This window comes from Pipistrellus kuhlii, unplaced genomic scaffold (assembly GCF_014108245.1).
Source record: "Pipistrellus kuhlii isolate mPipKuh1 unplaced genomic scaffold, mPipKuh1.p scaffold_m20_p_30, whole genome shotgun sequence".
NCBI classification, from domain to species: Eukaryota; Metazoa; Chordata; class Mammalia; order Chiroptera; family Vespertilionidae; genus Pipistrellus; species Pipistrellus kuhlii.
Genome location: NW_023425530.1, coordinates 2,328,201 through 2,349,175, shown reverse-complemented (window position 1 = coordinate 2,349,175; position 20,975 = coordinate 2,328,201). Strand labels below are relative to the sequence as shown.

General features: G+C 44.8%; 2 protein-coding genes across 11 annotated transcripts in view; one reads left to right on the top strand and one right to left on the bottom strand.

Moving 5' to 3' along the window:
- The window catches only part of LOC118731172 (scaffold attachment factor B2), a 39,173-nt gene that overhangs the window by 9,896 nt on the left and 8,302 nt on the right, over nucleotides 1-20,975 (top strand). For 8 of the 10 annotated variants that reach the window (XM_036459491.2, XM_036459490.2, XM_036459492.2 and 5 more), the window contains 10 exons: nucleotides 819-1,329; nucleotides 1,754-1,803; nucleotides 2,231-2,331; nucleotides 6,766-6,915; nucleotides 7,006-7,118; nucleotides 10,788-10,918; nucleotides 12,354-12,445; nucleotides 15,815-15,951; nucleotides 17,559-17,831; nucleotides 18,823-18,963. In XM_036459491.2, coding sequence (XP_036315384.1) covers nucleotides 819-1,329; nucleotides 1,754-1,803; nucleotides 2,231-2,331; nucleotides 6,766-6,915; nucleotides 7,006-7,118; nucleotides 10,788-10,918; nucleotides 12,354-12,445; nucleotides 15,815-15,951; nucleotides 17,559-17,831; nucleotides 18,823-18,963 — 1,699 coding nt within the window. Of the gene's footprint in view, nucleotides 1-818; nucleotides 1,330-1,753; nucleotides 1,804-2,230; nucleotides 2,332-6,765; nucleotides 6,916-7,005; nucleotides 7,119-10,787; nucleotides 10,919-12,353; nucleotides 12,446-15,814; nucleotides 15,952-17,558; nucleotides 17,832-18,819; nucleotides 18,964-20,975 lie in introns of all 10 variants that reach the window. The other 2 variants (XM_045589139.1, XM_036459495.2) reach the window with 2 other exon arrangements.
- On the bottom strand, nucleotides 3,155-3,666 carry LOC118731177 (ubiquitin-like). The gene has a single exon (XM_036459518.2). It carries the CDS (start codon nucleotides 3,647-3,649, stop codon nucleotides 3,266-3,268), a length of 384 nt encoding a protein of 127 aa, XP_036315411.1. The 5' UTR covers nucleotides 3,650-3,666; the 3' UTR covers nucleotides 3,155-3,265.

Genomic DNA, 20,975 nt, shown 5'->3' with positions numbered 1-20,975 from the left:
TTATGGTCTTGTAAATGATTTTAATGGTGGACAATCCAGATCGTACAAGGATCAGAGATTGGAAACCCATTCATATCACCAGATCTGTGGAACTGCTGCTCTGGTTTCTAGAGGTCAGATGTATGTGGTGAGATGTAGTGGTTACGTTCATCTCTCCAACCTCATAGAAAGGCATTCACATGATTTCTTGTGATTCTTCCATGTGTTTCTACACATGAAACAGATCTTGTGATATTTCTCTGCAGTCAATTTGAATAATGCAGTTAAGGCAGGATAAAGCAATTGTCAGGGAACTTATAACCTGAGAAGTGACTGGATTCCAGAAGAGGAAACAGTTTCTTCATGAAAATTTCCAGCATGTTATTTCCCTTCTGGACTGCGTTTATCTCTCGCCATCTGAAGAGTTTCTGGTGTTCCTGTTGGACTGTTCTGTTAAAAGAAATTCAAAGAAATTTGGAAATTGAGCTGTCATTGAGTGATGACTGCATTCGGTTCAGCACCTTGGACATTGGAAAAATAAGTCAGAAGACCCAGACTTGAACCAAACATGAAGAAGACTGTTGAGAAGCAGCCAAGTGGTTGTAGGTGTTTAAATCGGTGGGGGCCTGTTTCATGTAGCGTAGCGGCTTACTGTAGCAGTCGGTTGGCGTGCAGGTAGTGTAACCAGTGTAACATGTGTACTCACGGGTTTTCCAATCTCTGTGTAGCTAGCAGTTCTCTTCGTGTTAGTGTGGCAGCCGCGCCAGTTCCACATTTGTGATTGCTTTATTTCCCTGGTAATTAAACCTTGTGCCATTCTATTCCTGTTAAATCCGTAGAAAATGAGAAAATACTCGACATTTTGGGGGAAACTTGTAAATCTGAGCCAGTAAAAGAAGAAGGTTCCGAGCTGGAGCAGCCATTTGCACAGGATACAAGTAGCGTGGGGCCAGACAGAAAGCTTGCGGAGGAAGAGGACCTTTTTGGCAGCGGCCACCCGGAGGAGGGTGACTTAGATTTGGCCAGCGAGTCAACAGCACAAGCTCAGTGGAGCGAGGCAGACACCCTGTTAGCGGTAGTGAAAAGGGAGCCCGTGGAGCAGACAGGCGGTGACGAGAGGATGGACTGTGAGCCTGTAGGGCTAGAGGAGCCAGTTGAGCAGAGTAGTAAAGCCTCAGAGCGCACAGAAGCCTCTAGCGAGGAGGTGGCAGAAGCGCCCCAGGAAGCCTCAAGCCCAGACCCCAGGGATAGCAAAGAAGACGTGAAGAAGTTTGCTTTTGAAGCTTGTAATGAAGTCCCTCCGGCTCCTAAAGAGTCCTCAGCCAGTGAGGGCGCTGATCAGAAAATGAGGTTTGTTTTTTCTCAGTTTTAGACCAGATGCTATCTCCTTTTCATTGGTCGTTTAATGACACACATAAGCTGTTTTTTCTACAATTGGCCAGCCAGACTGACGAAATTATAATTTACCTCTAAAGAAAGTATTATTTCTTCTTGTGTATTTTTAGTGGCTGATTTGATTCCTTCTTTTCTCAACCGACTATGGTTGTGTTCTTAAATTGCTAAATGTTCTCTTCAGTTAAATCAAATTGATTTAAGAATCTGATATTGTATTTTGGGGGGTCAAATATTCAATATAAGCTTATAAAAGTGTCTTGTTAAAATTTTGCTTCAGACTAATTTTCTGGTAGGTATTCAATTTTAGCACACATTATATTTTTAATTTAGTTCTCTCTTGCTTTCTTCCTGCATGGTTAACATTAACTTTTGTCTCTAGTTCTTTTAAGGAAGAAAAAGATATAAAGCCAGTCATTAAAGATGAAAAAGGTATGATTTATGTGGTGGGGAACCACCTGTGGATCCCTTGGCGTAGGAGGGAGGGGCCTGAAAATTGCCACATTCTGGAATTTACAGTGAATCCTGTGACAACCCTATTTTCCATTGAATAATGTAATAAGGGTTGTAGAAACTGCTATCTTGGTTGAGATCTTATCATTGAACGACATTTCAGTTTGTAATAACCTGGACAAGATTACTCCTCAAATAAGAAAACTTGTTTTCTCGTCCAAATATTCATCTCTGTCCTTTGTGTTGACAGTAATTAAACTCTTGAATTAAAAGAGTTGAAATTGAAACGAAAAAAGAAGCATTGAAATTGAATGTGGTTAGGGTTTACGAGAGAGCCACATTTCAGGAGTGGTCATGGTTACTATTATTCCTGGTGGCAAAGCATAATCTTCTCTCTCTGCTTCAGGTCGTATCAGCAGCAGTTCTGGTAGGAATTTGTGGGTCAGTGGACTGTCCTCCACAACTCGAGCAACAGATCTGAAGAACCTTTTCAGCAAGTATGGAAAGGTATGCTCTCCCTTATGTCTGTCTTGCTACCCAGCCTCAATTTAGCATTAAAAAATATACTCAATAAAAAAATATTTTTAAATATATATACATATATATTCCCCCCCCCCCCCTCTCTCTCTCTCTCTCTCTCTCTCTCACAAACCCTGTTGGTGTGGCTCAGTAGTTGACTGTCAACCTAAGAAATAGGAGGTCATAGTTCAATTCCTGGTCAGGGCACCTGCCTGTTTGCAGGCTCATACCCCAGTAGAAGGCCTGAAGGAGGCAGCCAATCAGTGATTTTTTTTTTTTTTTTTAATATATTTTATTGATTTTGTACAGAGAGGAAGGGAGAGAGATACAGAGTTAGAAATATCAATGAGAGAGAGTCATCGATCAGCTGCCTCTTGCACATCTCCTACTGGGGATATGCCCGCAACCAAGGTACATGCCCTTGACTGGAATCCAACCTGGGACCCTTCAGTCCCCAAGCCAACGCTCTATCCATTGAGCCAAACCGGTTTCGGCCAATCAGTGATTCTCATTATTGATGTTTCTGTCTCTTCCTTCCTCTCTGAAATCAATCCATAAAAATAAAAGGCTAATATGCAAATTGAACGGAAAAATGACTGGTTGCTATGATGCATATGACCACTAGGGACAGACTCAATGCAGGAGCTGCCCCCTGGTGGTCAGTGCGCTCTCATGGGGAGGAGAGGGACCATTCAGCAGAAACCTGGCTCACCTCTGGTGAGCACTGCGGTGGTGGGAGCCTCCTCCACTTCAGCTGCAGCTCTAAGGATGTCTAACTCCCAGCTTAGGCCCTCTGCCTGCTGTGCATGAATTTCTTTTTTTTTTTTTTCCAGTCAACAAAAGAGAAACTTTATTGAGGCCCTAGCATCACAGGGTTCAGATAGAAGGCTGCCCTGTGGACCCAAGGAGTTGGGGAGGGGCCTTATTTAACCTTCTTCTTGGGGCGCAGGTTGTTGGTGTGGCCACACTTCTTGCGGCAGTTGACAGCACGGGGGTGCAGGCAGGAATAGCACTTGCGGCAGATCATCTTGTCGCAGTTGTACTTTTGCGCGAGCTGGCGGAGGGAGGGCTCAATGATGCCACCCCTCAGACGAAGCACCAAGTGCAGCGTGGACTCTTTCTGAATGTTGTAGTCTGAGAGAGTGCGCCCATCCTCTAGTTGTTTGCCCGCAAAAATCAGACGCTGCTGGTCAGGTGGGATGCCCTCCTTGTCTTGGATTTTAGCTTTGACATTCTCAGTGGTGTCACTGGGCTCAACCTCAAGGGTGATGGTCTTGCCAGTCAGGGTCTTCACAAAGATCTGCATTTCTCCATCTGCTGGGGAGGCTGCTCCGCCGCCTCGTTGACGAGAAAGAGCCCGCTGTGCATGAATTTCATGCACCAGGCCTCTAGTAAAAATATATACTCGAATTTAAAACCCTACTTCATGCTAATTTTATTGTTGGTCATTTATCATTTAAGAAAAGATTGGAGGAGGAAATTCTCAAGGGGGAAAACCTACCTTGTTTTTGGTTAGTGTGCCTTTTTTTTCTGTTTGAGAGTGGTTAACAGACAAACCAGATAATCATGATGTAGAACACTCTGCAGGAAACCTGTGTAAATATCTACAATCTGAATGTTCTTGTGGTTCTTTCTAATCTCTCTTCAAGAAACTGCTATATCTTTTGGCTTATAAAAAATTTAAAGCTGGCATGCTGAGGGTTTTTTCCCTAACAGTAAGTTAAGTGTTGCCTTTTATATCTTACTAGAGGCCTAATGCAAAAATTCGTACCCTCGAGGAGGGAGGTATCCCCCAGCCCAGGCTGTGCCCTGTCACAGTGCAGGCAGTGCAGTAGCTCCGCCATTGATTGCCGCAAAAAGGTAGGCCTGAGCCGGGGCCCTGCCTCCATGCTGTGCAGAGCCAGGAGGCTGAACTCGCAGGCAGGCTCGGTGCCTCCCACATAGCGTCAAGCCCACCTGCCCACCTGTGCATGCCCACTGTGGGCACAGCCTTCTTCTGATGGCCTGAGGGCATCATAGCTTGAGGACCACTTAGCTTTTTATTAGTAAGAATAGCATCTTAAGTATATACTTTAAAAATAGGATGTGATAGTGGTTTACAAATAAATCACCTAATATGCTGCTAATTGGGGGTAGGCAGAAAATAATAGTTACTTTGGAATTAGGTGATGAAGCAATTATTTTTATGAGCCATAGAGACTGCCCTGGTCTCCAGGTACCTGTGGGAAGTGGCCCTCTGAGGGGGAGGTAGAGGACAGTGCCTCGAGGAGTTGAGAACTTGCAGGGATTCTAGGCAGAGTTTCTGAGGCTGACTCGTCCTGGCGACTCAGTCATATCTTTGCTCAGACCCATGCCACCCAAGTAGGTATTGGTGAATACATTAGTAATTTAGGCAATATGCATCCAGAAGATGCATTCAAAAGGGCTTGGAAAACTATTAAGCCGTAACCTCACTTATTTTGTTGACCTCTTTCTGAACTCAGGTACTGATTATAAAGCCTAAGCAAACATGTAAGTTCCCTGTCATAGATCTTACAGACTGGTGGGAAAATCATTTACAGAATAAACACATACAACACATTGAATAAATATGTTAAGGAAAATTACAGCATGCAATCATATGGTACGAGATCTAATTTAGATTTGGGTGGTTGGTTCAGCAAAGCTTGCTGAGGAAGCCACATTTAGGGCAAGACCTGAATGATTGGAGTTCAGCATGCCTGTGGAACTCAGCTCTGGGTAAAGGATGGCCCAGTGGTGGGACAAGGCTTTATAATTTGGATGAACTCATCAAAGGCTACTGTGCAAAGCTACAGGGCAGAGTGCAAGGGGAAGGAGTGGGGAGACAGGGATATACGAGCTTCTCATAGTACCTGCCCTTATTTGGGTTTAACTGTCATTGGAAATGATGCCCTTGCAAGGATTATTAGTTTAATGGAAAGTTCAAATAACCCCATAATGGGCTCAGCCCCTTGAGCTTCAGGAGAAGTAAGAATGCAAAGCTGCTCTGCTCTGAGATCCGGCACTGTGTCTTCAGCAGAGGCTTCTGTCACCTTTGTCCCAGGACCCTTCAGTGTGCAGGCCAGTGCTCTATCCACTGAGCCAAACCAGCTAAGGCTAACCCAATCATTTTTTATTGGATACCAGGCATTGTGACTTTTACCTTGTGAGCTAGTTATTCTTATATCCCTGCAAATGTCCCTGAGCTTTTGCTGGGGCACAGTTCAGGCACTTGCTCGATCAGTGCAGAGGCCTGCTGTTAAGTTTGTTAATCAGGCCAGAGCTCAGGGCTAGCTTCATCCACTCCTGGGCAGCATCCTTCTGAGCACTCAGCCCAATGCCCATGAATTACAGGCTTTTCTGTCCAGCCCTTGGGTTCATTCTGGGGGAAGTGGGCCTTTAGCACTGAGCGAGCCCCGGGGATTGTTCCCTCTGCTTCTTAGGTGGTCATCTCCCCATTCTTGGTTGTTTCTCACACATATGTGCCACTCAGGAGAACACTGAAATTCTCTGCAGCTGTCTTGCGTGTCTCTCTGTGTGGTACTATGATTGGTCACTGCTTTTATCCCCTCAGACTCTGACCTGTGCTCATCTCAGGGATACCAGCCCCCTCAGTTCCTCCTCCCTGCCCAGGGCCTACACATCTAGGCAGTAAGGATGGGCAACCATAAGGCTGTTTCCACTGTTGCAGGTGTCTCCATACTGTGTAGCCTGGTGTGTGGTGTCTGAAAACCCTTGTTGCCTACATTTCCTACCGTTTTTTAGTTTCAAGTAGCAGGAGAGTTAATGGTTGGTTCTCTATGCTGGCTCTAAATGGAAGTTTCTCTGCATCTATTTTTCCTAGCCTTGGTTCACATAGATCGGGGTGCATTTCTGAGTAGATATTCCCTCAGCTGTCCATGGATAGAATGGAATTAGAGAAAATGATCTGAGTGGGAAGGGCTTTTGGTTAACAAGTTTTCAACTCTTTTTAGGTCTCCCTGTTTGTTTTTGTCACTGGAGAGCTGATCTTGTATCAAAAGCACTTGTATTTGATAGGTCAATTATTTTTAATAACTAGGAAGAACTGACAAATACTGGAAAAGTAAAAACTACTATAAATGATTTTTTTTATTACTTTTGCATATTTATTTAGCTATGGTCATGAGGATTATCCCGATTTTCCATAAAATCCTCTTGACCCTGCTGCAGTATCATGGCATAAAAGACTCAAAGTGCCACTAGACAAAAGGACAAAGGATTTTGTTTTCTTATTATTAGCCATGATTTTGGATAATGTTTGGGAACATTTTATATAGATGGCCAGATGAAAGATACCAAAATGTCTAATGGAAATGATTTTGATGATCAGTTAACTGCTAGTAATTTTTTACATTGTGTGATTATTTGTATGAGAAAATAAGAGTGCCCTTTCCCATGAAGGTTGTCGGTGCCAAAGTGGTGACCAATGCCCGCAGTCCTGGGGCTCGGTGCTACGGCTTTGTCACCATGTCTACCTCTGATGAGGCTACGAAATGTATCAGCCACCTCCACAGAACTGAGCTTCATGGAAGAATGATCTCCGTAGAGAAGGTAAGGCAGTCCTTGCCTGTTCTTTCTCATGAACTTTACATGGGGGAAGACCTAGTCCATGAGCCATTTCTATCTGCATTATATTTTTAGGCCAAAAACGAACCTGCTGGGAAAAAGCTGTCCGACAGAAAGGAGTGTGAAGTGAAGAAAGAAAAAGTATCTAGTGTTGACAGACATTATCCTGTGGAGATCAAAGTTGAAAAGTAAAGTAATTTTTTAAAAATATTTTTTAATTGATATCAGAGGAGGGGAGAGGGAGATAGAAACATCAATGATGAGAGAGAATCATTGATTGGCTGCCTCCTGCATGCCTCCTCCTGGGATTGAGCCTGTAACCTGGGCATGTGCCCTTGACTGGAATTGAACCTGGGACCCTTCAGCCCCCAGTCCGATGCTCTATGCCACATGTGTCAAACACAAGGCCCGCGGGCCAAATCCGTCCCGCCAGGCCTTGCAGTGTGGCCCGCACCGTGTTGTCATCACTGCACTCCGCTGCGTTTCCATCACAATGACAGTTTATGACTGTTCAGTAAACCATTCGGCCCGCGATTTAGGCTGGATTTTAGATTTTGGCCCCTTTTCTGATTGAGTTCGACACCCCTACTCTATGCACTGAGCCAAACTGGTTTTGGCTAAAGTAATTTTTTAAATGCTTTTTCTTGGGATGATGGCTGGGAGGAGAGCAGGTGGCAGCCACAGGATCGCTCAGGAAACAAGCGTGTCCTTTGCATAAACAGCCTCACCAGCTCCTCAGTTACATCACCCCACAATTGCCCCACAGATAGGCTCTGATCACGAGCCAGGCCTAGGGGCCCTACCCGTGTATGAATGTCGTGTACCAGGCCTCTAGTAAAAATATAAAAGCAAGAGTTGCCTGGCTAGTGTGATTCAGTGGTTGAGTATCCACCTATGCACCAAGAAGTCGCTGGTTCAATTCCCCATCAGGGCACGTGCCTGCGTTTTGTGCTGAATCTTTAGCAGGGGGTGTCAGGAGTCACTTGATCCATGTTTCTTTCTCATCAATATTTCTATCTCTTCCTCTCCCTTCTTCTCTCTCTAAAAAACAGAACTGCCTTTGTTTTTTTGTGTGGTTTTTTTTATTAATCTTTATTGTTCATATTATTACAAATGTTCCTCATTTTCCCCCTACCCTACATTGCTCCTCTCCACCAGGTTCCCACGCCACCTTCTGTCCTTTCCCCACCCCCCATTTTCCTCATCCATAGATGTACAGTTTATCTTCAGTCTCTTCCCACACACCCCACTCCCCTTTTCCCCAAGAATCGTCAGTTCACTCCCCTTCCATACCTCTGATTCTATTATATTCAACAGTTAATATTGATCATCACATCAGATTTTTTTTTTTAATTCTCTTGGTTTTTAGATTCACTTGTTGATAGTTATATTTGTTGTTCATAATTTTTATCTTTATTTTCTTTCTCTTCCGGAAGAACACCTTTCAGCAATTCATATAATTCTGGTTTGGCAGTGAGGAACTCCTTTAGTTTTTTTTATTAGTGAAGCTCTTTATCTGGCCTTCGATTCTGAGTGATAGCTTTGCTGGGTAGAGTATTTTTGGCTGTAGGTTCTTGCTATTCATCACCTTGAATATTTCTTGCCATTCCCATCTGGCCTGCATGGTTTCTGTTGAAAAATCAGCTGACAATCTTATGGGTGCTCCTTTATAGGTAACTACCTGCTTTTCTCTTGCTGCTTTTAATATTCTCTCTTTGTCTTTTGCTCTTGGAGTTTTAATTATGATGTGTCTTGGTGTGGTCCTCTTTGGATTCCTTTTGTTTGGGGTTCTGTGCGCTTCCTGGACTTGTAAGTCTAATTCTTTCACCAGGTGGGGGAAGTTTTCTGTCACTATTTCTTTCAGTATGTTTTCGGTATCTTGCTCTCTCTCTTCTTCTGGGACCCCCATAATTCTGATGTTGGTTTGCTTGAAGTTGTCCCAGAGGTTTCTTACATTATCTTCAACTTTCTGGATTCTCTTGTCTTCTTGCTTCTGCGGAGGAGTGTCTTCTGGCTCTTTATGTTCCAAATCTTTGACTTGATTCTTGCGACCTTCCATTCTGTTTTTAGGACTCTGTATAATATTTTTTATTTCAGACCATGTATTCTTTATTTCTTGTTGATCCTTTATTATTTCTTGTTGATTACTTATTATTTCTAGTTGATCCTTTTTCATATCTTCATAGGTCTCGTTTATTTTATTGGCCTTTTCTAGGAAATTCTTGAAAAATCTTAGAAGCATGGTTTTGAACTCTATATCCAGTCGCTTTTTGTCCTCCATTTCTTTCATTTGTGATCTGTTTCTTTGTCTTGGCATTTTCGCAGCTTCCCTGAGTTACTAGCCTTAAAAGTCTCTGTGTTCAGCTTGGATGGGGCGGAGTTTCAGGGTGGAGCCTATAGCCTTGGTTTCCGACAGCCTTGCCCTAGGAGGCTTCTGAGTCTCAGTGTTCCTCAGTGTCCTTTGGTACTCACTGCAAGCACCTTTGAGAGAAAGGTACCCTAGAGTTTTGTCCACTACCTAACAGTCTAGGCTCTACCCCAGTGAGCCTGGAACTAGGGATCAGTTCAGTTGGAAGTGGGATTGAAAGTGGGATTCAAAGCAGTCTGGAGCTTTTGTTTCCTTCCTGCTAGGGCAATCCAGTGGCACAGTCAACTGTCCGTTTTCTGTGCGCAATGTGCGCGCCTCTGGGACTTCCTTTTGCTGCTCCCCTGGGTTTCTGCCTTACAGCCCAGGCTCCCTCTGTATGAGCCTGGGTCCCCGGGGTCTGGCCTAGAACTGGGGTTCAGCACAGTCCAGAGCTTTTATTTCCTTCCTGCTAGGGAACACCAGCCAGGCACTCAGCCACCCTCTTCTCCAGCTCCATCCTCTCCGTGCACGCAACGTGTCTCCATACCTTAGGCTTTTACAGCTCCTCTGATTTTCCTTCTGGTTTTCTCTTTCTTTCTCGTTGTAGAATTTCCAGTCAGTCGACTTTCCTGTAGTTCTGGGTAATGTATTTTAGTTGTATTTTATTGAAATTGTTGTGTGAGGCTGTAGTTAGGCATTTACCTATGCCGCCATCTTGAATTCTCCCTCAACTCCAGAACTGCTTTTGGTTGAAATGTTAGTTTTCATATTTGCTGACATATTACACAGCATTTTATTTTATTTTTAAATATGTTTTTTTATTTCAGAGAGGAAGGGAAAGATAGAAACATCAATGATGAGTGAGAATCATTGATCGGTACCTCCTGCATGCCCTACACTGGGGATTGAGCCCACAACCCAGGCATGTGCTCTGACTGGGAATCAAAATGTGACCTGGTTCACAGGGCAACGCTCAACCACTGAACCACGCTTGCTGGGCTAATAGCATTTTAACTCCTCCAAGTATGCAGATATTGCCAGGTACAAGTGTTAGTGGGCAGGTGACTCACTGCTTCATGTCGTAGGAATGTCCGTTCCTGGTACTGTACCTCCATTCTATATCATACTATACCTGTTTGGGGGAAATTTTTCCCAACAAAACTTAATATTCCACATATACAAAATGTTTCAAAATGAGACATTTGAAAATAGTTTTTCACAAGCATTCTTCCATCATGTATAGTTGCATAGATGTCATATATGTAAGTGCTTTTAGCATCTTGGGAAAACATCCTCATGAGCTTGCAGTTTTCTCCTGCATATTTTGAGATGTGACAGATAACTTAAGTGGGAATATGGGCTGTGTCTGGAGAGGGGAATATCAGTTTTCAAATAATTCTCCCCATCCACTTGCTGCTGGCCTGGTTGGTTTTGTGCATCAATCTGTGCGAGCAAACTGCTCCTATTAGAGACTCAGGAACTCAAGTTTGATAACCATGTTTTTACATAGAACTGTAATTAAGAAGGAAGAGAAGATGGAGAAAAAGGAGGGGAAAAGGCCTGAAGATATTAAAAAGGAAGAAAAAGACGAAGACGAGCTAAAACCAGGAACTGCAAATCGGTCCAGAGTCACCAAATCAGGTGATTAGAGACTAAGTGTTCGTTGGGAGGGCGGGGAGGGGGGAAGAGCCGGTCACAATGGGCTGGTGGGTGTCATAGTAGATCAAGTAAGTGCAGCGAGCTTTTTAGTGACTTTGCTTAGTTTTGCTGCTTCTAAAAAGCCATTAAAGCAACAGAGCCTCAGGCTTAAAGGAGTTTCTACACAACAGCAGAATGCAGAGATGTTCTGGTCAGTGATTTAGCTTTACTGGCAGCTCAGTGACCTGGGTTCTTATTTTCCCTGAGTCTTTAACAGAAAAGAGTGGGGGTTGCCCAGGGGGTGTCCTAGTTCTTGTAACTAACTTAGTACAACTCTATACGTGTGTAATCTTATTTTTCTTGCCTGTATGGTAAAGCCAGATTAAATGAAAAACAGAAAATGAAAATCTCATGTCTGTAGACTGTGGAGGAGCAGTTGCACTTATAGTGTGCCACCTCTGTTGTCACTTTATAAAAATTGCTTGCATTCTGCATCTTCAGACTTGCATGAAGCTCCACACAATGTTTTGTGGCAACAACAAAAAAAAAACACCCAAAAAACAAAACAAAACAAAAATATTCATCCCCTCCCCTTTTCAAAAAAGAAAACCAGAAACAAAACCTGACCATCTGGAGCATTGGGATTTGGTGCAGTGCATTACAAGTTAGATAGATCTTAATCATTGGGGTAATTTGCCAACAGTCTCCTGAGGAACGTGTTTTTAAAATGCTCCTGGAGTATTGCAAATTTCCCTAAATCCATGGTGGTTCTGGCAGTGAGAGCCTGCTTAGCTTGTTGTAAAAAGGAAGAATTGGTGTAGAACCTTTATTGCTGAAGACGATGAAGGGAAGCCCACTCGTGGGGGTGGGGAGGGGCTCCCTCGGAGCCAGCAGTATCCAATTCAGGCACAAGAGCCTGGGTTATGCAGAGCATCCCACAATGTGTGGTAGGAATAAAAATTGAAATTGGTCACAATGTGTGGTAGGAATAAAAATTGAAATTGGTTATCCTGGAGCCACTAGGATTGAGTATGAGGGGTAAAGGACACAAGCCTACAGGTGGAATGTCTTTGTGTACATGTTGCAGAATGCACTTTGACTCAGATTTAAGTTGTAAGATACAGGCAAGTCCGTTCTAGATGAGCAAAGACGTGTTTGGGTTTGGCAACTGGTTTCCGCCCAGTGTAGTCCTATTGGTAGTGTTTCTTTTTCGTAATCCTCGCTAGAGAATACTCTTTCCTTTTGTTTTAGAGTGAGTGGACGGAAGAGAAAGACAGAGAAACATCAACTTTTATATCATCATGAAGACAGGGACAGGACACAAAGGCTTTAGCATTAGCATTAGTCACTTGACAGCTGGGGGCAGGGGCGGCATGAGCCCCCAGCTGGCTTGTGTACATCAGCACATTTTCACAGATTGCTGTGTTTTTTCCTGAAGGAAGCAGAGGAATGGAACGGACGGTAGTAATGGATAAATCAAAAGGAGAGCCTGTCGTTAGTGTGAAAACCACAAGCAGGTCAAAAGAAAGAGTGAGTATTGCTTCTGCCATCTCAAGGCCAGTCGTTTTTTATTTGCATTTATAGTTTGCCAGTCATGGTTCTAGGAGAATTGATTGCCAATGACAGAGATGGAAGGACAACTCCCAGCCTTTCCGAATCGGAGGCAGCTTCTATTCTTTTGGCTAATCTAATAGCAGTTCATTCTTTTTCTTTAGTTGATTTTCGATTAAATTAACCAGAAAGAAAAGTGGAGTCAACTCTAAAACGGACTGTCATGTCATCAAACAACAAGTTACATTGCTTATTAATAAGCTAGCAACCTCTCATTTTGCTCTTCCATCTGGAAAACAAACCCTCTGTTTGAAAACAAACATAACAAGCTATTGTAATATGTTAATGAGGAGAGTAACACTTTTTTTTGGTGAATACATTTTTTTTCTTCCTTTTTTAAATATATTTTATTGATTTTTATGTCCTTTATCAAAGGACATAATCAACAAAGTGAAAAAGCAACTTCTGGTTATGGTGGAAAATATTTGCAAGTAATATGTTTGATAAGGGTTTAATATCCTATATAATAAAACCCTAACATGTAAATTGACCCAAAGGTGGAAAGACCAACTTAAATTAACATTTAAATTCCATAGAGAGTAGCTCCTAATGCCATTTTTTCTATGGGCTACATGGAAATCATAAAATACAGAGAAATAAAAAAGACCCATAAACTTACCACTCAGATAACTGATATTTTTTTAAAATGTAGTAGTGCTGAAACCAGTTTTGCTCAGTGGATAAAGCATCTGGCCTGCGGACTGCATGGTCCCAGGTTCGATTCCGGTCAAGGGCATGTACATTGATTGCGGGCACATCCCCAGTAGGGGGTGTGCAAGAGGCAGCTGATCAAGGATTCTCTCTCATCGATGTTTCTAACTCTCTATCTCTCTCTCCTCCTCTCTGTAAAAAATCAATAAAATATACTTTAAAAAATAAATAAATTAAAAAAAAGAGAGAGAGAGAGAGAGAGAATAGGACAGAGGTCCCATGTGTCCGTCACCAGTTTTGGCCAGTGATATTATTTCCTATAACTGTAGCACAATATCAAAGCCAGGAAGGTGATGTCGACATACAGTATGTATGCAGTGCACACATTTAATTGCTAGTGTAGATGGACATGTCCCGCTCTTGATTCCGTTTCGATTCCGGTTAAGGGCATGTACATTGGTGGTAGGCGCATCCCCAGTGGGGAGTGTGCAGGAGGCAGCTGATTGATGCTTATCTCTCATCGATGTTTCTAGTTCTCTATCCCTCTCCCTTCCTCTCTGTAAAAAAATCAATAAAATATATTAAGAAAGAAAGAGAGAGAGAGAGAGAGAGAGAGAGAGAGAGAGAGAGAGAGAGAGAGAGAGAGAGAGAGAGAGAGAAAAGAAAAGAAAAGAGAAAAGAAAAGAAAAGAAAAGAAAAGAAAATGATGTGGGCAGCCTTCCTATATCTGCCTCTTGGCAGACTTGCAACCACCTGTCAGTGGGATTGCTAGGTCCAAAGTGTATGTGTGTTGTTCTTTGTGGTGGATGTTATCAGCTGCCCTTCAGAAAGTTACAGAGGATGCTGCCATTCCTGGGGTGCGGAGCTTTACCCGAGTCACCAGTAGGTGGCGAGGCCATGTTATGACCAGGAGTACAATTTGAGGACTGCAGTGCCTGCTGGTCTCTGCACTAGATCATATCCTTCCCCCAGAACCTAGGGTGGCTGTCCTTCCTCATTCCCACCTGCAGAGTGTGTGATTACACTGTAAGCCCTGCCCGTCTCATAGGTGAATGATGTTTTGGGGGTCCATCTGTCTTCTATTTCAGCGTTTTTCAACCGCTGTTCCGCGGCACACAAGTGTGCCGCAAGATGTTGCCTGGTGTGCCGTAGGTGCAGACAAGACAAGAATTTTATAATTTTTTACTATTTTGTTTACTTAATATTTCATAATAAAGTAATTATAAAATACTTTCTTTGTGTTTATTTGATTCCTATTCAAGAGAATTACTTTATATATAGTCAATATAGGCACAGAGTTAAATTTTTTAACATTTTCTAATGGTGGTGTGCCTCGTGATTTTTTTCATGAAACAAGTGTGCCTTTGCCCAAAAAAGGTTGAAAAACACTGTTCTATTTGAATGTCCCTCTCTATTCCCCCCAGCCCCCACAATCTTTTTTTAGTAGAATAGCTGGTTCTAATCTTTGCCCATCTTCTTTCCAGGTAGCTTTGTCTTCATCGATTTTTTTTTTAAACCCTTTGTGTGGGCTAATTAAGAAATTAAGCTGAACAGCATTTTCTTTTAAGATTTTTAATTGATTTTTAGAGGAAGAGGAAGGGAAAGAGGGACAGAGAGAGAGAGACACATCTATGTGAGAACAAAACATTGATCTGCCGCCTCCTGCCACCAGAGATTGAATCTGCAGCTCAGGTATGTGCTCTGACCAGGAGTTGAACCAGCGCAACCTTTTAGTGTACAAGATGGCACCCTTAACCAACTGGGCCACCCCGGCCAGGGCAGAGGAGCTTTGTAAAAATGTGGTGCCCCAGACCCTGTCCTGTGTAGGAGGCCCTGGGTTCTGGGATATGTGAAAGCTTCCTGGGAGCGTCTGATTGGAGGCCAGTCTTGGGTGTCTCAGCCTCTGAGAGCCTTAAAGATGTTAGTTGTCCATCGTTTTCTACCTTATGCCAGAAACAGAATAGGCAAGTCACCCATTAATCTTTTCTACATTATTGGGAGTGAACTTTACAGTACAGTACCTTGGATTATTCTGTTTTAAGGCTGCCTGCTTGAGCCCTGACTTAGCACTTGAGAAGTGAAAGATGTAGTCCTTCATCTTACTGTCCAAACAGCTGCCCCGCGCCCCCCCCCCCCCCCCCCCCCCGTGAATGAACGGGCCATGTGGCTCTGCTACACTAGAAAAACTGCCTGCAGGTTTCCTGAGGTTCCATCCCATCTTTTCTCTTCCCTTAATATCCTTTGCTTACAAGGTTTAAAACCCAGACTAGAGGGCCCTAGCCCGGTAGGCCAGTTATAGCATCGTCCCGACACACCAAGGTGGTGGGTTTGATCCCCCGTCAGGGCACTTTCAAGAATCAACAGGTGAGTACATAGATAAGTGGAACAACAAATTGATCTCCCTCCCTCCCGCCTTTCTCTCACTTCTCTAAAAGCAATTTAAAGAAAAATTAAAGACAGATTATGGGGTGAGCAGTGTGACTCGGATGTGGAATGAAGCGGCCTGTGCTGGGGCCTCCATGTAACCTGAGTGCCACAGAAGAATCTTAGCTTAATCCAGATAATGTGTATTTCCCTTTCATTGTGCATTTGTTGTAATCATTTTTCTGACATTAATCAACCAATTTTGGTGAACAGAGCTCCAAGAGTCAGGATCGAAAATCCGAAAGCAAAGAGAAGAGAGACATGTTATCATTTGACAAAATCAAAGAGCAGAGGGAGCGAGAGCGCCAGAGGCAGTGGGAGCGGGAAATCCGAGAGTCGGAGAGGCGGCGGTGAGTGGGGCAGAGCAGGCTGCTGGTCTGCTCTGGGGATGGTTGTCCTTTCTCCCCAGTGAGTCTCCTCTGTAGCCTGGGCTTGCAGGCCATCTTGTGTGTTTCCCCTGGGGCCAAAGGGACGGTATGATATTCATCAAAAGCCCCCTTTTTTTTTCCCCAAATTGAATTATTTGGGTAACATTGGTATATAAAATTATAAAGGTTTCAGGCATACAATTCTACAATACATCATCTGTATATTGAATGTGTGTTCACCATCCCACCATCAAAAGCCCATTTCTGCTGAGCATTTCCTCTGGCTGACGGTGGACCCTGGCCTGTGGAGCTCACCCAGGGATGGCTTTGATGGAAGGGTCCCAGGTGTCGAGGTCTAAATCTTCCCTAGGGAAATGTACCTAAATAGGTGAGATTTAAAAATAATAATAAGTGAGATTTTTTTTTAAAGGCAACCAAGGAATATGGCAGTTTTATTGGCGATGTTACAGGAGTGGCCTCTTCACCCCTGGATGTCTGCGGTTATGGCCTTTTCCGGCAGCAGGGGTTGCAGTCATGTTCTTTGCCCTCTCACCTTTCATTAAGAAGATAGTCTATTGGAGGAAGCCTGTCATTTCCGCTTCTGTGTTCTGCCATATCATGTCAAGACATTCAGAGCCCCCTGACATTCCTTCCAATGTTGTTCCATGAAACAAAAGGTTTACATCACGGTGTTTGGAGAAGTTTCTTGAGCTAAAGCAGATCACATACAACCCTCTTAAGTTATGCTACATTTGCTTTTATCTGAAGTCACGTGATTTTAGCTCCTGCCTGTGTCACTTTAGAAAGTAAAAGCACGTTGAGAAGCCCTTTGATCCCATTCGGAGGTATTTTGCTTCCAGCTTGCTCCTGCTTGGTTTGGAGGCTCTCCAGGCACTGGTGGAGAGTGAGAGAAGCGGCAGCATGTCCTCTTCTCACACAGAGGGGTGGTCCCAGTCTCTGCTCAGCTCTTGGTGTGCCGTGACTGAGGACATGAGACCTTGGTCCCAGCTGCCGGTGCCAGGCCAGCATACAATCGCCTCACTAGCCTTTGCCTATCCCCACACCTTCCTAGGTCTATTCAAAATGACCCTCATTTCAAAATACAGTGTTTTTAGGGGGAAGATATAGAAAAGAGGGGGCTCATTGACAGCATTAATCTACAATAGAGTACCTTTTTACCCTCAGGGAAAGCTGCTATGATTGCTTCTTAAGGGTTTGCTCTGTATACACAGCAGTTACCCTTTGCTTTTCTGACTTTTCTCTACCTTACTGATGCATGGCTTTATTTGGGGGCCTTTGAGCCAAGTCCTCCTGGCCTGAACCTGAGCTCTGTGTCTCCTTGCTGGTCCCTCCCAGCCCACCTGTGTCTTTGCTTTTTTGAGAAAGGGAAAATTTGGACGTTGGGGCTTCTGGCTGTTCTAAGCAACTTAGTGGGAGTGGGTAAACACCTGCCGCCTATAGCCTGGCCCAAACCAGTGAGCATCCAAGAAACCCAGAGTGGCCAGGTGGAGGTATCCTGGCCCCCTTGGAGGGCAATGCCTCAGTGGCCAGGGACCTCCCTCCAGAGTGGCCTTGCTGTGTCCCTGCAGAGAGCGCGAGCAGCGGGAGCGGGAGGCCTGGAAGGAGAAGGCACGGCTGCACCGGGAGCGCATGGAGCTCGAGTGCCAGCGACACCTCCTGGAGCGGGAGCGCATGGAGCGGGAGCGGCTGGAGCGAGAGCGCATGCGAGTGGAGCGGGAGCGCAGGAAGGAGCAGGAGCGCATTCACCGAGAGCGGGAGGAGCTGCGGCGTCAGCAGGAACAGCTACAGCAGCTACGCTATGAGCAGCGGCAGGGCTTCCGGAGGCCCCATGACGATGGGCGGTAAGGATCCAGCCCACCTGCGGCCTAGAGGTGTGGCCTCTCCTCCCGTTCAGGAGCTGCTTCAGCTGCTGACCATGAGTGTCAGGGCTGTTTAACACGATATTTGGGCACCTGTCCAGAACTCATTGCCCTCACCACCAGGGGTGTGTGTAGTTTAATGTCAGACTCTCCTGACTATGTAACGTTCTCCCCAACTGAGTTCATGGAGAATCTTGATAGTTCCAGTTCAAAAGGATTTGTGATGCTTCCGCTTAGGCTGTGCCATTATTTGCACTGATTCCTGGTGGAGCATCACCACCCTCCAGGTGCTGTTGCAGGAGATGACCAGGCGTGCATTAGGCCCTCATTGGCCACGGCCGCCACTCCACGTCGTGTCCTTGTAGGGGGAAAGGCACAGAGTTGGCACTGGGGATAAGGATATTACCTTCTGTTTTAAAAGTAGGTTTATTGGTCTCTAGCTTCTCTGAGCTGCTTAATTGTCAGTCATCCATTACCTCACCACCCATGAGCCTAGTTTTCTGGTAAAAATCAGGAAGAAGATAATTGGATGCTGTCCTAAGCTGTATGTAGTTCACTATCACCCTATCTAATTCCTTTGCCTTTTGCATAAATCTCAGGGGGAGGTTCAGGTTATAGAAGATGGGAAGCTGAAAACGTGGCACTTCAGAATACCAGTCTTGAAGAATCAAGTATTTTTATTTCACTTGCATTTGAACTCAGGTGGGGATCAAGGTATTAACAGTGTTATGACACAATTAGTTCACAGCGGTCCGATTTTCAGAATTGTCAGATGAGAATACTCGTGCCTCTTGGCAGTTTTGGGAATATTAATTTATCCAATCAAAGTGATAGTGGTTGAATGTTTAGCGATTAGCCCTGCAGTACATTTTAAATGATGCTGGGTCTGGAGAGAGAGCTCCCCTCCCCACCTTCACTCTCTTTTTTCCTTTGGTCTCTTTCATAAGTAAAATTTCCCTCCTTTTTAAAACAGGCGAGATGATGCCTATTGGCCAGAAGGAAAACGTGTGGCCCTGGAGGACAGGTACCGCCCGGATTTCCCTCGGTACGATCACCGCTTCCACGACTTTGACCATCGAAGCCGAGGCCAGTACCAGGACCATGTGGTCGACAGGTCAGTCCCCACCCCCTTTTTGCAGTAGAGACAGGTCTCCCTCTGTTCTCTTAACGTCTAGTGTGATGTCCTAGAGGGTAGGGTAAGACCAGCCACACATGGGATTCAGAAACGGGCCTTGAGCAAAGTGTCAGAATCATGGCCAGTTATGGCATCCAGGATTTGTCTGGCAAGATGGTCCCCCAGACTTCATTTCATCCACCGTCCTTTGCAGGGAGAGGATGGATGGGGCCCTAGGCAGGACCTGAGCCTCAGAATTCCCCAACACTCAGCTCTCTTGGGGGTGGCCCAGGCTCTGTGTTTCACACCTCCCTGGTGATTCCTCCCTGTCCCTCACGTCAGCACCAGCCCCCTGGATTCACTATCACCCGATCTAATTCCCTTTGCCTTTTTTTTTTTTTCATTGATTTTTTACAGAGAAGAAGGGAGAGGGTTAGAGAGTCAGAAACATCGATGAGAGAGGAACATCGATCGGCTGCCTCTTGCAAACCCCCTACTGGGGATGTGCCCGCAACCAAGGTACATACCTTTGACCGGAATCAAACCTGGGACCCTTCAGTCCCCAAGGTGAAGCTCTATCCATTGAGCCAAACCGGTTTCGGCTCCCTTTGCCTTTTGCATAGGGACGAGGAAGCAATTAATATGTAGAGATGAGAGAGAACCCAATATGGCGGCATAGGTAACCGCTTAACTGCAGCCTTACACAACAATTTCAAAAAATACAACTAAAATATAAAGTGGACATTATCCAGAACTACAGGAAAGTTGACTGACTGTTAATTCTACAACGAAAAGGAAAGAGAAAACCATAAGGAAAATCAGAGGAGCTGTAATAGCCTAAGGTACAGAGACATGTTGCCTGTGCGGAGAGGACGAAGCCAGAGCGGAGGGGCGGCTTAGTGCCCGGCTGGCGTTCCCTAGCGGGAAGGAGATAAAAGCTCCGAAGTGTGCTAAACCCCAGTTCTGACAGCACTGAACCCCAGTTCAGTTAGACCCTGGGGACTGAGACATATACAGAGGGAATCTGGGCTGTAAGGTGGAAGCTTAGGGGAGCAGCGAAAGGCAGAGCCCCAGAGTCGCGCACATTGGGCGCAGAGGACTGACTGTTGACTGTGCTGCTAGATAGCCCTATCGGGAAGGAGACATAAGCTCCGGACTACTCTTAACCCCACCTCCAACTGCACTGAACCCCAGTTGCGGGCTTGTTGGAGGAGAGACTAGACCAGGGGTCCTCAAACTTTTTAAAGTGGGGGCCAGATCACGGTCCCTCAGAGAGCTGGAGGGCCGGACTATATGAACTACTACCTATAATTACTACTGTAACACATCGGTTGCGCTCACTGCCCAAAAAACCTGGCGGGCCGGATCAGACTCCTCTGCGGGCCGCATGTGGCCCGCGGGCCGTAGTTTGAAGACGCCTGGCACTAGACTGTCTGGTAGCAGGCGAAACTCTAGGGCACCTTTCTCTCAGAGGTGCTTGCAGCGAGTACCAAAGGACACTGAGGAACACGGACTCAGGAACCTCATAGGGCGGGGCTAACCGGAAGCCCAGGCTAAAACTCCGCCCCATCCAAGCTGAGCACAGAGGCTCTTGCATTTTTCCAATTCTATAGTCGAATAAGGCTGTCTCCTGGCATAGATACAGCTGATCCTCCCACCCTACCAACTCAGGGAAGCAGCGAAAATGCCGAGACAAGGAAACAGATCACAAACGAAAGAAATGGAGGACAAAAAGCGACTGGATGTAGAGTTCAAAACTACGCTTATAAGGTTTTTCAAGAATCTCCTAGAAAAGGCCGATAAAATAAACAAGACCTATGAAGACATGAAAAGGGATCAACTAGAAATAATAAAGGATCAACTAGAAATAAAGAATACATTCTCTGAAATAAAAAATATTATACAGAGTCCTAAAAACAGAATGGAAGATTACAAGAATCAAGTCAAAGATTTGGAACACAAAGAGCCGGAGGACACTCCTCCATAGAAGCAGGAAGACAAGAGAATCCAGA

What these genes read in the sequence shown, in the direction of transcription:
- LOC118731177 (XM_036459518.2), bottom strand. Translation starts at nt 3,649, where the DNA reads ATGCAGATCTTTGTGAAGACCCTGACTGGCAAGACCATCACCCTTGAG.